A 14,820-nucleotide genomic window follows, 5' to 3' on the forward strand; every position below is an offset into this window, starting at 1 on the left:
AATTATTCATTTGTTTGCAAAAATATTACAATCTTAATACAAAACTATAAAAGCTATCCAGTTCAAGGTGTCCGGCAATTGGTGGTTAGCTTTTATGGCTTCTTCTTCAATAGCAAGCTGCTGTTTCTACAGCAACTCTCCATTAACACCAAGCAATTCAGCCTCAACCTCAACCGCTCATTTTGCCTTATCTTTTTCTCACACTATCTTCGATGGGTCCACCAATATTTCATCACTAAAGAAAGCACCTTGGTCTAGCTCAAGAACTTATGCCAAGTTTGACAAATTCCAAGGTGACAATCTTGAGGAGACCCCAAATACATCTCCTGTTGAGACACAGGAACAAGCACTTCAAGAAGAACAACAAGAAGAAGATGACAGGTTTCTTCTTCTTATCATATGAGCTCTATGGATAGCGTTTTTATTTGGCTATTGCTTCTTTTTGGCATTTGGGTTTTTGTTACTCAATCTATAACTAATCAACTCTCTCTCCATATGGTCATAAATGAATACTAAGGAGGACTATTAAGTTGAACTGATACACTCAGAATCATGGTAGTAATTTAGGCTTGAAATGCTTCATTTTTTATTGAATTGTGAGATGAGATTTGACTGTTGATGTTATTCATTCTATGTTTCAGCTGCTTGCCTTCTGATTTGGAAGGTGCTGTCAGGCAATCAAGTCAAGCAAGCTCCTTGTTTGTTTCTGCAGGAGGAATGAGAGCAATTGTGAGTCACAATTAAGAAGTATTATTGGACGTCTTTTCTCCTTTTTCCATTGAGCATCATTGAAAAAAAAAAATCATTTTTAACCTGTCCAGAGTGACCTCTTGATTGCTTTTAAGTTCTTGATTGCAGGTCGAGCTCTTGATTCCCCAGCTGCAGTTTCTAGATGATGAAGGTGCACAGGCTGAACTCTGGGAATTGTCGAGGCTTTTCGTGGATACTCTTATTGAGGAAACAGGATCTCAGGTTAGTTGGAAGTGTTGCTTCAAGTTAAACAAATTTAGTTTAAGGGTATCAACTCTTATTTGGTGGTAAAATGTGAGAAAGTCCCAATAATGATCAAACTTAACTTTTGCTATGAAGCTTGAAATGCCTGTAACCAAAGCTGAGAAATGTAAGAAGTGTGATCTTTTAGTTAATGCAAAGTAGAAACCTTGCTTCTATACTTAATATTACCACCATAACTACCTCCATTCAGTAACATGTACCAGGAAACATATATGTTATATGAGGACTCAAGGCCTTCACTTTCTCTCTTAATATTGTAACTTAGTTTTTGCACATTTGATATGCAAGCTTAATTGCTGCTTTTTAAACTTTGATTTTCAGAGAGTAAAAGCCATATTTCCGGACGCTGGTGCTGCTGCACTTCTAAAATATCGGTGGAAGGATGCTGCTTTTGGATTCTCCAGGTAATTTCCCCCATATTGATGATAAATCACTATACAATATTTCGTAATTTCTGAGTGATATATCATTTTAGCTCACTCTAATATATTGAACTCCATGAAGAAATTGATGTATGATTCTTGTGTCACACCATGCAGCTTAAGCGATCGAAAACCTGTGGAGAAAGAAGATGAGATTATTGTTATGGTCGTTCCAGACTATCAGATGTTGGGATATGTAGAAAAAATTTCATCAGATCTCTCAGATGATCCAGTATGAATCTTAACTTTCTTTTCTTTAAGCAGCAGTGCTTATCACACACACATTTCTGATATAAGCGATCCGTTTTCATTATCCTTATGACAAAATAAAGCAGCTTTCAGAGATTGAAGAGAAAATTATTCCCAAATTTCTTTTTTCAAATTGGAAATATCATCCTATCATTATAATTCTACTTACATTTATCTTTATAGGGCAAGTTTGCATCACGTAAATGGTATATAGCCTCCAATAGAATATCTCTCTCTCTTGTACATATCCAGTTAGGAGTACAAGCTTTCTCATAGTTTTTCCTTGTATAATGCTAGCCAAGGCCTCTTATCATGTGGAACCCACGTCTTATTAGCGAGGATGTTGGAGTTGGTATTAATGTTCGCAATTTGAGGCGGTACTTTTTGAGGTAAAATTTTCATCATTTGACATTTTGATGTGTTCATGCATTTTACTATGTGTCTGATTCTACTTGTATGAAGCCTTAATTTTATGTTAAATTATACGAAACCTTTTCCTCGTTGATAAGTTGGTTAGATAAATTTCTTAAGCTATTTACATTTAGTGCTCTTTTGGCTCACTCTGTCCTTAGATCTTCAAATAGAAGCATTTGGGCTTGAGTGCAGACTCAGACAACATTTTGTCCAATGGTCTTCAATTGATGTCTCATCTAATTACAAATATTCTATTGCTAATTTTGTCCTTTCTTTGCATCCAACTTTTAATTTTAATATCCTTGCTTCAGCTATACTCAAATCTTTTGACACCTGGAATTGGTTTTAGATACAGCTGCATTTCATAATTTTGATATTTACTGCCCTCATGTGATAACACTAATTGAGATTCTACATTCATGTTTAAACACATTTTTCTTTTGATCTTATTGTCAATAATTTTTCAGCAATTAATCATGCTGCAGTAACTAAATCTTATCCTGGTTTATGTGCAGCACTTTCACTCCAGTTTACTCTATGAGACCTCTTCCATCTGGTGCCGTGTTCAGATGTTATCCGGGGTAACTGTCATTTTACCTTTTATCAGAATTCTATCATGTCAACATACACGCATGTGGTAGATGAATGTCCCAAATTAATCCCAGTTGGCAATGTGAGATTTTTTAACCAAATCAGCATTACATGTTCACTTATCTTTGCCACAATATATCAGCTCAGGTTGGGTTGCCTGCTTTAGGCCGGCCAGTTAAAAAGTTTTCTGCCTTGTTTTACGTGATTTAGTTTGGTCTTTGTTTATACCTCTGCCGCTCATTCTATCTTTTCTGATAAACAACAGATTATGGAAGGTGTTTTATGATGATAAAGATAGACCGAATAGGTATCTGCTAGCCAAAGAATTAGTTAGCCGTCCGAATGCTGATGATCTTGAGGTCAGATACAAAGAAACTTTTTCTGAACTTTTCACTCCAGATGACTTTATAGACTACGATTACCTTCAATGTTTTCTTTTCCATTTTCTTTTTCCTTTGGCAGATAATATTTGGAGAGGTAGAAGGAAAGTCAGATGAGGGTCCATCTTTGTTCAGTCAAGCGGCAAGTATTTTCTCATCACTAAATCGATTCATGAAAGCAATTTCAAAGTAACTCTTCTTTAATGTATACATAATTGGGTTAGTTCTATTCCTCAAGCTATGGCTCTGATCAAGTCTGTTGCAACATTTATTAAGGATCCCGCACATCCAATGTTATCTTAAGACTCTCAACTCTCAAATCTATTTTGAACCCAGAAAGATAAAAAGAAAGCACCACATCTTGGGATGGCAATGGGCACCGTCCGCAGCGGGTTTGCCATTACCAAACTCAAATTCGCACAAAATTTAAATTACCAAACCCACCCGCAACCTGCAGCGGGTTTTAATTTTTTTACAAAAACTCACCCGCAACGGGTTTTAACAATTACCAAACCCACAATGATATCCGGCGGATTTTTTGCGGGTTTCCGTATTTAAAATCACAAATGTTTAATATATAAATTTATAATAATGACCTCAAATTCCATATAACATACTCAATTTTTTATTTAAATAATGTAAATGAAAAATTAAAATTTCCACATCAATTCAACACAAATTCTCAAATTTAAGTATAAATTACACAAATCCATTTAAAAAACACAAACTAGTATCTAAAAATAATAATTACATTTCATATTATCATTTAAAACAAGCTCCAAGAGAAGATATTCATTTCATTCACCACCATAAGCACCCATCCAACACAATGCCTATAATAATAATTAAGATTAATATTTTCAAATACTAATTCGAAGGAAAATGCCTTTAGTTTTCTTTAGATTATGACTTTAGAATAGGATATAGGACACATACACACATACACAACTTTGAGCCTTTAGCTATTTGGTAATTTAATTAATGAAATTATTTTCTTTATATATTTTTAGATTTAAATTAAAAATATTACGGGTTTGGTGGATATCCATGCGGGTATCCACCGGATATAAGGTTAATACCAAACCCACCCACATCCATGTGCGGGTTTTAATTTATAATACTAAACCCGCCCGCAACGGGTAAAATTACCCGCAACGGGCGGGTTTTGGCGGGTGGGTTTGGACAGGTTTGCGGGTACAATTGCCATCCCATCTGCTCCCATATTTTGCAGATCATCTGTACACTTTCACTACATCTGTCTATTATCATTAAAAACAGTTTCCTATAGGATATGGATATATGATGCTTTTGTAAAACAATTTTCCCCCCTTTTTCATGCCTCATTTCGTTTCCTTGATGCTTTAGTTCTCTATGCTTTATGTGTTCAACAGTACGAGCTCACTGTGTGAATTTAAAGTATCCCCGCCAAATACCCCAATAACGAAACCATTCTGGGATCAATCTCAATTCTCACTCCAGGCATTTTCTAAATTCTTCCTCAAAACTCATCTTGTGCAAGTCCCGCGCGAATTACAGCCGAGGAAGGCCCATCAAGCTCTTCAGCAAACTCAAAAATGCTCGAAGCATCTTGCACGTTTGCACATACATGTCTATGTCGGATTGAGCCCCTAACTTCCACATCCCAATAATCACGTTTGCACATACATGTTAAGATGACGCTGACATAGACTGATGAGCCGATAGTTTAATGGATCCACTTTGCATAGTTAGTTATAGTTGGTTACAACTTACAACAGCAAAAAAGACTCTGAAGCAGGGGACTGGTGACCAGTGATAATTTGCCGGTGAGCTACTCTTTATGTGGTGAGGACTGAGCAAATTCATGCAGGTGCGATTTTATTCTATGCAACAAAATCGGTGACTTCCGTTCAAGCATCGTGATTGAACCCTACCAAATTTTAAAGTAACGTTTGAAATGTGATGTTCACAATGCATTACCCACTGTTTCTACATGATCATACCCACTTAAAAACCACGCAACATTATATTGACAAAACTAGCTTTGGTCTATCACACGCTAATTCAACTATGGTAAAACTTGCCTGATCTAATCGATAGAAACCTAATTCAGGCAAACCTTTATACAATTCCTCAAAAACGCCCCTCCAATATATTTCGTATAGGCATATCATCAAACAGCTTAACTGCATTAAACATTTGACCGCATCTAAGTAAGTTGACACGAGTGCATTGATAACACGAGTGCATTAATAACATTGAAATCTTATTCAAGACTAATAAAAAGTTATTAAATTCAAGCAATCTAGCTGTTGGTAGCCAACTTTTGTGCTCCTTCTTAAGTACCAAGTTTGGCTGTTTCTACGGCAAGCAAATTCTCCATTAACGCCAAAGTAATATACAGCTTCAACATTTATCACTCATTTCCCCTTATCCCCTTATCCTTTTCACGCTCAATCTGTGATGGGTCCGATGGAAATTTCTCAAATTCAAAAAAAAAAAAAAAAAAAAAGCAGCTTGCTCTAGCACAAGAACTCATGCCAAGTTTGACAAATTCCAAGGTGACAACTTTGTAGAGCCCACCAAAAAAAAAAAAAAAAACCTTCTTTTGAAGCACAAGAACAGTCAATTCAAGAAGAAGATGACAGGCATCTTTTTTTCCTTTTTTTTCCTCATTGCATTACATATAAGCTCTTTGTATATAGTTCTCATCTGGGTATTGCTTATTATTGGAATATAGAAATTTTATTGGATTGCTTGCTCAATCCATTAACTAATAAATTTTTTACTCTATTTGTCCATAAATGAAACTTCAGGTTGTGTTACCAAATTTTTTTTTTTTTTAATGGGGAATATTTTCAACCACAGTAGCTATCAACACGTTTGGTTCCCTTTGGTCATCTATCAATCATCATCTTAGAAAAAAGTCCACCACCACCAGCCACTACCAGCCGCCCCTTCAAAAGTAAACGCTCATGAAAATTCTTATTTTTCATAATAATGGTGGGTGATGATCATATATAATAATAATACCACTACCCCTTTTTATATATATTTACTGGCCATTATAATATCAACAACTCAACGTCACTCAAACACGCACTCTATCTCTCTCTATATCCTCCCCGTGGTTGAGTCAATGAGGGGTTTACTGGAAAATGTACCTTGGACTTGTCTTCCCTTTTCATCTCTCCATCTGTTGTTATTCCTCTTCCTAACATGATGATGATGGTGGAAAAACAACCGGGATTGGGCTATGTTGTTATTGTTATTGTTGGTGTTGTATTTCCATTCTTACTCTGTTCTCCTTGCTGGACTGCTGCAGCAGCTTGCAACCTGAAAGATAGCCACGCTCTGTTGTCTTTCTACAACAATATCTCATTTGTATCGTTGAATTGGTCTGCATCTGTTGACTGCTGTTTATGGGATGGAGTTGATTGTGATTATACTGATGGTCGAGTCACACATCTTCGATTACCCTCTAGAGGCCTAATTGCCACTCTGTCTCCATCTTTAGCAAACCTCACAAGTCTCTCTCATCTTGATCTTTCACATAATTTTCTCTCCGGTCCCATCCCTTCCCAATTCTTCACCTCTCTCGACAACCTCCAGTTTCTTGATCTCAGCTACAACCATCTCTCCGGTGAATTGCCAATATCCAATCTCAATACTAGTATTAATATCAAGTTTTTGAACTTGTCCAGCAATCATTTCCGGGGTGATATCCCATTTACAGCTTGGAACCTGACCAGCTTCAACATAAGCAACAACAGCTTTACGGGCACGATCCCTTCGCATATATGCTTCAGTTCTTCCAGTGTCAAGCTGTTGGATTTTTCTTACAATGACTTCAGTTATCAAATTCCTCCTGGATTAGGCCAGTGTTCCCAGTTGGAGACTCTTCGGGCTGGTTTCAACAATCTTTCAGGTACTGTTCCCGATGAAATTTACAGCATTGCCTCATTGAAGCAACTTTCTTTAGCTGTCAATAATCTGTCTGGAACCATCAGTGATTCCATTGTTCATCTTACTAACCTTCAAGTACTTGAGCTTTATTCCAATCGATTCAAAGGGTCCATCCCCTTGGATATTGGTAAGCTGGCCAACTTGGAAAATCTTCAACTTCATATCAATAACCTCACTGGTTCTCTGCCTCCATCTCTCATGAATTGCACGAAACTCACACTGTTAAACTTGCGTGTCAACAACTTGGAAGGACATCTTTCAGATTTTAATTTCTCTGCGCTCATCAGGCTTAGTACTCTTGATCTTGGAAACAATAACTTCACGGGCAAATTACCTCTGAGTCTTTATTCATGCAAGTCGCTGACTGCTGTTAGACTAGCAAGTAACCAACTTGAAGGGGAGATTTCGCCTGATATACTTGCTCTGCAGTCCCTGTCTTTCCTTTCACTTTCTTATAACCGCCTAACAAATATAACTGGGGCAATAAGGATTCTAATGGGATGCAAGAAGCTTGCTGCACTCACCTTGTCCAGGAGTTTTGAAAATGAACCAATACCACAGGATGAAAACACAGTAGACTCTAATGGATTTCAAAATCTTCAGGTTTTGGCATTAGGTGGTTGCAATTTCACTGGTCAAGTGCCCAACTGGCTGGCTAAACTCAAAAATGTTGAGGTCTTGGACCTGTCTATTAATAGAATTACAGGTTCAATTCCTAGTTGGTTGGGCAATCTAACAAAGCTTTTCTACTTAGATTTTTCACAGAACCTACTGTCAGGAGAATTTCCAAAGGAGCTTACAGCATTGCCAGCACTGGTTTCAGAGGCAGCTAATGATGAAGTGGACCGAAGTTATTTGGAACTTCCTGTATTTGTGATGCCCAGCAATGCTACAAATCAGCAGTACAATCAGCTCTCTAACCTGCCGCCAGCAATATACCTAGCAAACAACAGCCTCAGTGGCAATATCCCTGTTGAAATTGGCCAGTTGAAGTCTCTTCATGTGTTGGACCTGAGTAATAACAATTTCTCAGGCACCATTCCAGATGAATTATCAGATCTCTCTAACTTGGAGAAATTAGATCTCTCAGGAAACCATCTAGTTGGAGAGATCCCCATATCACTCAAAGGTCTCCATTTCTTGTCTTCTTTTAGCGTAGCACACAACAATCTCCAAGGAGCAGTACCTTCAGGAGGTCAATTTGACACCTTCCCCTCCTTCAGCTTTGAAGGGAACCCAGAGTTGTGTGGTTCAGCTGTGCAGCGCCCTTGTGCTATTTCACCTGGAGCCACCCATCCAACAGCACCTCATAAAAGGACAAACACAAAACTTGTTATTGGACTTGTCCTTGGTATCTGCTTTGGTACTGGTTTAATTATCAGTATGCTAGCATTATGGATTCTGTCCAAAAGGAGGATCATTCCAGGAGGCGATCCTGATAAGATAGAATTGGATACTATCTCTAGCACCTCTAATTTTGGGGTTTCTCCCGAGGCAGACAAGGATGCCAGCCTAGTCATGTTGTTCCCAAACAATACTAATGAAATCAAGGACCTTACCATATATGAACTCTTGAAAGCTACCGACAATTTCAGTCAAGCTAACATCATTGGCTGTGGGGGATTTGGTTTGGTTTATAAAGCAACATTAGCAAATGGGACCACGCTGGCTATCAAGAAACTCTCTGGAGACTTGGGTCTCATGGAGAGGGAATTTAAAGCAGAGGTGGAGGCTCTGTCCACAGCTCAACACAAGAACCTGGTTTCCCTGCAAGGCTACTGTGTGCATCAAGGTTTTCGGCTACTAATATATTCGTACATGGAGAATGGAAGTCTGGATTACTGGTTGCATGAGAAAGCTGATGGTGCCTCTCAATTAGATTGGCTAACTAGACTGAAAATTGCAAGAGGTACAAGTTGTGGGCTTGCTTACATGCATCAGATATGTGAGCCGCACATAGTGCATCGGGACATCAAATCCAGCAACATCCTTCTTGACGACCAGTTTGAGGCGCATCTGGCAGATTTTGGGTTGTCGCGATTGATTCTTCCCTATCAAACGCATGTTACAACTGAGCTTGTTGGTACCTTGGGTTACATTCCTCCAGAGTATGGGCAGGCATGGGTAGCTACTTTGAGAGGAGACATGTACAGCTTTGGGGTGGTTATGCTGGAGTTGCTCACTGGGAAAAGGCCTGTGGATGTACTGAAGCCAAAGATGTCAAGAGAATTGGTTGGCTGGGTGCTGAAAATGAGGAGTGAGGGCAAACAAGACCAAGTCTTTGATCCTATCTTGAGAGGAAAGGGCTTTGATGAAGAGATGCTGCAGGTTCTAGATGTGGCATGCATGTGTGTCAGCCAAAACCCTTTCAAGAGACCAACCGTCAAGGAAGTTGTTGAATGGCTAAATAATGTGGGAGCAAACCGCAGAAATGAAAACAAGGGTTTCTAGAAAATGCCCTTCAACACAACCTATGTACACAAAATATATGGATTTTAAATGCAAATTTTCCCCTCATTCCTCTTATGTAAATGAAACTTGTATTATACATTCGGTTTTGAAGTTATATAAAATGAAATTGTGTTTACTTTTGAAAACTTGTATTGTATAATTTCTCTTAAAGTGATATGAACTTTCTTTTATCAAATAGAATTCTTGGTAGTAATTTTGGCCTTGAATTGTTCCATTTTTTATTCAATGATGAAAGGATAACCGATTGTTAATGGAATTTGTTTGAATTCAGCTGCTTGCCTTCTGATACGGAATCAAGTCAAGCAAGTTCCTCGTTTGTTTCTACCAGAGGAATCACAGCAATTGTAAGCAACATTTAAGGCAGTATCATTGGATTATTGTTTTCTCCTTTTTCCATTGAATATTTTCAGCCTTTTTTTCTTTAATTCTTAAAATTTCCTAAGCTTGTGTCACTTATAAGAACTCAACAAATACATAGCATTACTGTGTGGATGTTTTTTTAATTAGGTGAAATTTGTGAACAAATGTTCACACAGAATTTTTCTGCGAGGATACTTATTTCATGTTTTGCTTTGATTTATCCTCTTCGGTTCTTCTTTCTGTTTTTCATTTTGTTGTTATTGCTTACATCACTCATTATTTCAGGCCTAGCTCTTGAGTTCCCAGATGCCGTTTCTAGATGACAAAGGAGCACGGGAAAGCAATTTCAAAGTAACTCATTTTGGGGTTATTTTGAGCCTCAAGCTATGCTCTGATCAAGTATGTTTGTATCATTTATTTATAATACATTCTGATGTGCAATACAAAATTTTCACAACATAATCTCAGTTGTATTAGTGATTCTGTACATCCTATGATGTAATCTAAAGACTCTTTTATCTCATGAACCCAGAACATAAATGAAAGCTCCAATTCCGCTCCCAAAATTTGCTTCAGCTTTCAGAATACCACAGGATATATCAACAGGGCAGCAGGATAGATGTGAAGTTGTTGAACATAAGCTCGAAGCAGCAAATTACCACAGGATATTTCAGATTTCAGAACCAATCAACATGCTGAGAAGAAGTTTTCGGTTTCTTCTTTGGCTTTTGATACCGATTGTTCTCAAACCTAGCTTTAACAATTAGAGAATACAGCAATTCTGCCTCGGCTGAAGTATCATAAGGTGCGTCCAAGATACTAGAAAATCAAGATAGCATATACACCAAAATCAAGATAACATATACTATAATATAGCAGCCACAGGATACGCTCAATTTGTTTGAATAAGCAAATTTTGATGGTGATTACCTCTCAAGTAACTCCTCAAGAATAATTCTTTGTGAAGGTGTAACATAATGAATGCAACTTCTTGGGCACTGACCGACAGCAAGCTGGACTCGGTAATCTTGGCCATGTCCTATTGAAATGAATGCAACTATGAGTCAACACTCAATATAAAACTAATGTACTCTCCATTGCATTCACAAGAATTTTTTTTACGCATATTATGCCTTCCCATGTTCAATGGCACAAGTTCATACACTAGGAAGCCAACCGACCTTGTGAAATCGCCCTTGCTGTTCCAGTTGAAGAAGAATAACTGAAGGCATTAGGGGCTGTTTTTACACATGAATATGGGCACCCTGCACGTATTTTAGAAAAATACAATGAGAGTTTAAATAAACAGAAATGCTCTAATGGTCAATATTGCTCGTGTTATTGACACTGGCACCTAGCCCTGCATGGGATTTTGTTCTATGAAGAAAAGACAGAATGATATTTTAGTACCTTTGCCAACACAAAGAACCTCATTAACAAAGACGTCCAATGCTTCGCATTCTGGATAATCAAAAGGATCTATACATTCCCTATATATCATATACATCTCATCAATCAGCAATGTATAGAAACATTGATGAAATATCGAAAATGAATCAGCCACAGAATAATAGCGAAAATAAAAATATATTAAAACAGTCGACAGCAAGTTCACCTCTCAATGATCTCTAATCTGCTATACTCGGTTAGTATCTGCAAATATAATTAAAACACACACAAGACTCAGTGGCTGTTGGGTTTCATTTTCAAAAAGAAAAATGAAAACAACAACTTTTTCCTCGAAATAACTATTTTACTAGTATCGAAAACGTTACCAAATACCTTTCTTCCCCCCTTTTTTTAGCTTTTTTAAAACTACGTTTAACAAATACTATCAAAAGCTTTCAAAAACCCTTCTCAAAAAATCATCTTCTTTTCTAAAAATTGCTTTTAGAAACAATATTTTGAAAACATTTTGATCGTGCTAAATATACTCAATCAATAATAAAATTCTTCAATTTTTTTTTTCTGTAAATGAATGCTACCTCATAAGCTTGAATTACTCGTCGAATAAGCGCATCAGAATCTCTTCCATCTCTATTCACATCGGGATGGTATTGTTTCACCTTCATTTACACCAAAATATGAATTATATTTGTCAAAACGCAAATTATATACTGGACTTAATTAATTTAAGTTAAAAGGAAAAAAAAATTGTACTTTGGCTCGGAAAGCGGCTTTGAGCTCGGCGGCTGAGCAGCTTGGCTCGACGCCGAGAATCGCGTAAGCTGAGGAAGTTGGAGGAGGAGTGGAAGCGTTCTCTCCGGTTCTCTCAGTGCAATTTACGGTGAATTTAGACGGAAAACGACGTCGTGTCGTTGAATTGGAGGGAAAATTGTGGCAGTTGGGACTTATAACGGTTTTATGAAATGGAAGAATTGGAAGGAAGGAACCGTGGAGACACGAACACTCCATCTCTCCTCCTTTGAGTTCTGGTGGTTACTGCTGTTTGCTTCCCTTTAACTAACTGATGGTTGTTAAAAGAACGAGCATGAAACGGTGCGTTTTGGTTCATGTGACATACTAAATTCTGATTTTCCATAAGGGGTTAAGGTAAATAATAACTGAGGTTAAAAATGATACTTACTGAAGTTGAAATAAATAATAAAACGCCAATGTAATCTTGCATTACTAGGTTAGTTTAGAAATGGAGAGAAAGTTAGGTTTGATAAAAAAAAAAAAGGGAAGATAAAAAGGGAATGTTGATCCTGACCTTTATAAAACTAAAATTCACGATTTTCATACGGGAGTTTGTTAACCTAGCTATTGTCTATTACTTCAACTTGATCCAATCAATGAAGAATAAATCTCTTATTTGGTACATAACCTTCATCAATCATGAGTCTCAGCAATTCTGCCAAAACCCCATGAATCGTATCAGCTTGTGGATGCATTTTATCATCAACAACAAAACTGTGGACTTGCTTTTCAATTTCAATCCAACTAATACCAGTTTCTTTATCCACCCCCATTTCTTTCATTCTTTTAATAGCCTTTGCTCTTTCTTTCCATCTACCGCTACAAGAATATATGTTGGCCATCAAAATGTACGGTGCTGGGCTATCAGGTTGTGCTAAAAACAACTTCTCAGCAGCATATTTTCCCATTTCAGAGTCGCCATGAATGCTGCAAGCACCAAGCAAGGCTTGCCAGACCAGCACATCGGGCTTCACAGGCATTCGCTCAATGAAACTTCTAGCTTCAATGAGAAGTCCCGCCCGGCCTACCATGTCAACTACACAGGCATAGTGCTCTGCCCTGGGACTGATTCTGTGAACTTCAGTCATTGATTTCAGGAATTCCATGCCCTTGTTAACTAGGCCTACATGACTGCACGCATGAAGCAAAGAAAGAAACGTAACATCTGTTGGCTCAACACCTTCCAATTTCATCTCTTCGTACAGCTCTAGTGCTTTAAATCCATTCCCATGACGTGCAAAAGCTGCAATCATGGAGTTCCATGAGACTGAGTTTCTTGGAGCCATTCGACTGAAAACTTTGATTGAATCCTCCAGATCTCCACACTTAGAGTACATATTGATGAGACCATTGTTGACAAAGGGATTAGAGGTGAAGTCACTTTTAATAATCAATGAGTGGATTTGCTTTCCTAGTCCCAAAGAAGTATCAACACCAAATACCCCAAGGACAGCAGAAACCATATTGGGATCAATCTCAATTCCCGCCTTTACCATTTTAACAAATAATTGCATTGCTTCTTCCTCAAATCCATTTTGTGCAAAACCCACGAGAATTACTGTCATTGAAACCCCATCAAGCTCTTCAGCAAACTCAAAAATCTGCCAGGCATCTTCCACACTTCCACATTTCGAGTACATGTCCATTAGTGCACTCTCAATGCACAAATCGGATTGCAACGCCAACTTCCATAAAATCCCATGAATTTGACGCCCTTCGCATAATGCCTGCAAGCCGGAACAGGCCATTACTGAGCTCAGATATGTCAAAGAATTCGGATTAATCAATCCCAAATGCATTTTCACAAACAATTTCAAACCCTCCTCATATAACTGATTTTGCACTAGCCCAGAAATAACAGCCGTCCAAGTGATAACATTCCTTACCCTCATCTCACCAAAAACCTTCCTCCCTGAACTACTACTCCCACATTTAAAATATGAAGTGATCAAAGCATTACCCACTGTTACTTCCTCCTCATACCCACATAAATACACTAAACAGTGAATCATTTTACTGACAAGACTGAGCTCTGATCTATCACAAGCCGATAAAATTATAGTAAAACTCGCTTGATCCAACTGATAAAAACCCAATTCAAGCGATCTTTTAAAGAATCCAAAACCCATATCAAACTCTCCATTCCTCAAAAACCCAGATACCATCGTATTCCACGACACGGTATCTCTCATAGGCATATCATCAAACAACTTAACTGCATTTCTCATTTGATCACATTTCAAATAAAACGACAAGAGGGAATTCCAAATTACAGTGGCATTAGGTACATTGTAGACATTTTGGTTGTCAAATGGCTCGAAGGTTTTGATAAATGAGGCATGAAGAGAAGGACCCAGATGGAAGTGGCCTTCTTTTGCACTGATAGATAAGAGGCGGCTTATGTCTACATAGTTGTCGAGCACGAGCTTTGAAGTGCTTGATGTTGGGTCTTGTATGATTTTCGTTATGAATGGAGATACGAGAGAAGAGCAGAAAGGAAAATTGGAGTTCAGTTTTAGAAAGACCCATTTGGATTTCATCCATGAAAATGATAGAGATGAATTTTTTCGTTCGTTAATGGGAAGGCAGTAACAAGAACGCAGAGGTTTTATATTTTCACATTAAGGTTTGCCCACGTGTGAATTAGGTGTTCATTGCATCCAATACAAGTTTTGGGCTATTAATAACTTAAGAAATTAAGTCATAAATGTTACAAGTAATTGCTACTTGTAACGAAAAAATTGTCGAAAATAAAAAAGGACAAACAAAAGATA

At 37.7% G+C, this 14,820-nt stretch overlaps 3 protein-coding genes across 4 annotated transcripts; 2 read left to right on the top strand and 1 right to left on the bottom strand.

Annotated features, from left to right (window-relative positions):
* Positions 1-29: 29 nt before the first annotated feature.
* On the top strand, positions 30-3,382 carry LOC102617056 (uncharacterized). Of its 2 annotated transcripts, none has more exons than XM_006471950.4 (9): positions 30-381; positions 642-729; positions 859-972; positions 1,336-1,418; positions 1,554-1,668; positions 1,983-2,074; positions 2,615-2,680; positions 2,956-3,049; positions 3,153-3,382. In XM_006471950.4, the coding sequence occupies exons 1-9, from the start codon at positions 95-97 to the stop codon at positions 3,261-3,263; spliced, it is 1,050 nt and encodes a 349-aa protein (XP_006472013.2). In that variant the 5' UTR covers positions 30-94; the 3' UTR covers positions 3,264-3,382. The 2 variants fall into 2 exon arrangements, with proteins under 2 accessions (XP_006472013.2, XP_052296354.1); XM_052440394.1 differs by having other exon boundaries at positions 294-428; positions 641-729.
* A 185-nt stretch (positions 3,383-3,567) lies between these two features.
* LOC102617359 (tyrosine-sulfated glycopeptide receptor 1) lies at positions 3,568-9,612 on the top strand. The gene has a single exon (XM_006471951.4). The coding sequence runs from the start codon at positions 6,269-6,271 to the stop codon at positions 9,464-9,466; it is 3,198 nt and encodes a 1,065-aa protein (XP_006472014.2). The 5' UTR covers positions 3,568-6,268; the 3' UTR covers positions 9,467-9,612.
* A 602-nt stretch (positions 9,613-10,214) lies between these two features.
* On the bottom strand, positions 10,215-14,733 carry LOC102617836 (pentatricopeptide repeat-containing protein At3g05340-like). Its single transcript, XM_006471953.4, is given in 8 exon segments — positions 10,215-10,666; positions 10,778-10,886; positions 11,029-11,112; positions 11,258-11,337; positions 11,463-11,500; positions 11,833-11,913; positions 12,008-12,213; positions 12,627-14,733. Coding segments are annotated over 8 exon segments (2,700 nt in total). The 5' UTR covers positions 14,587-14,733; the 3' UTR covers positions 10,215-10,524.
* Positions 14,734-14,820: the final 87 nt, after the last annotated feature.

Source organism: Citrus sinensis, chromosome 5, assembly GCF_022201045.2.
Source record: "Citrus sinensis cultivar Valencia sweet orange chromosome 5, DVS_A1.0, whole genome shotgun sequence".
NCBI lineage: Eukaryota > Viridiplantae > Streptophyta > Magnoliopsida > Sapindales > Rutaceae > Citrus > Citrus sinensis.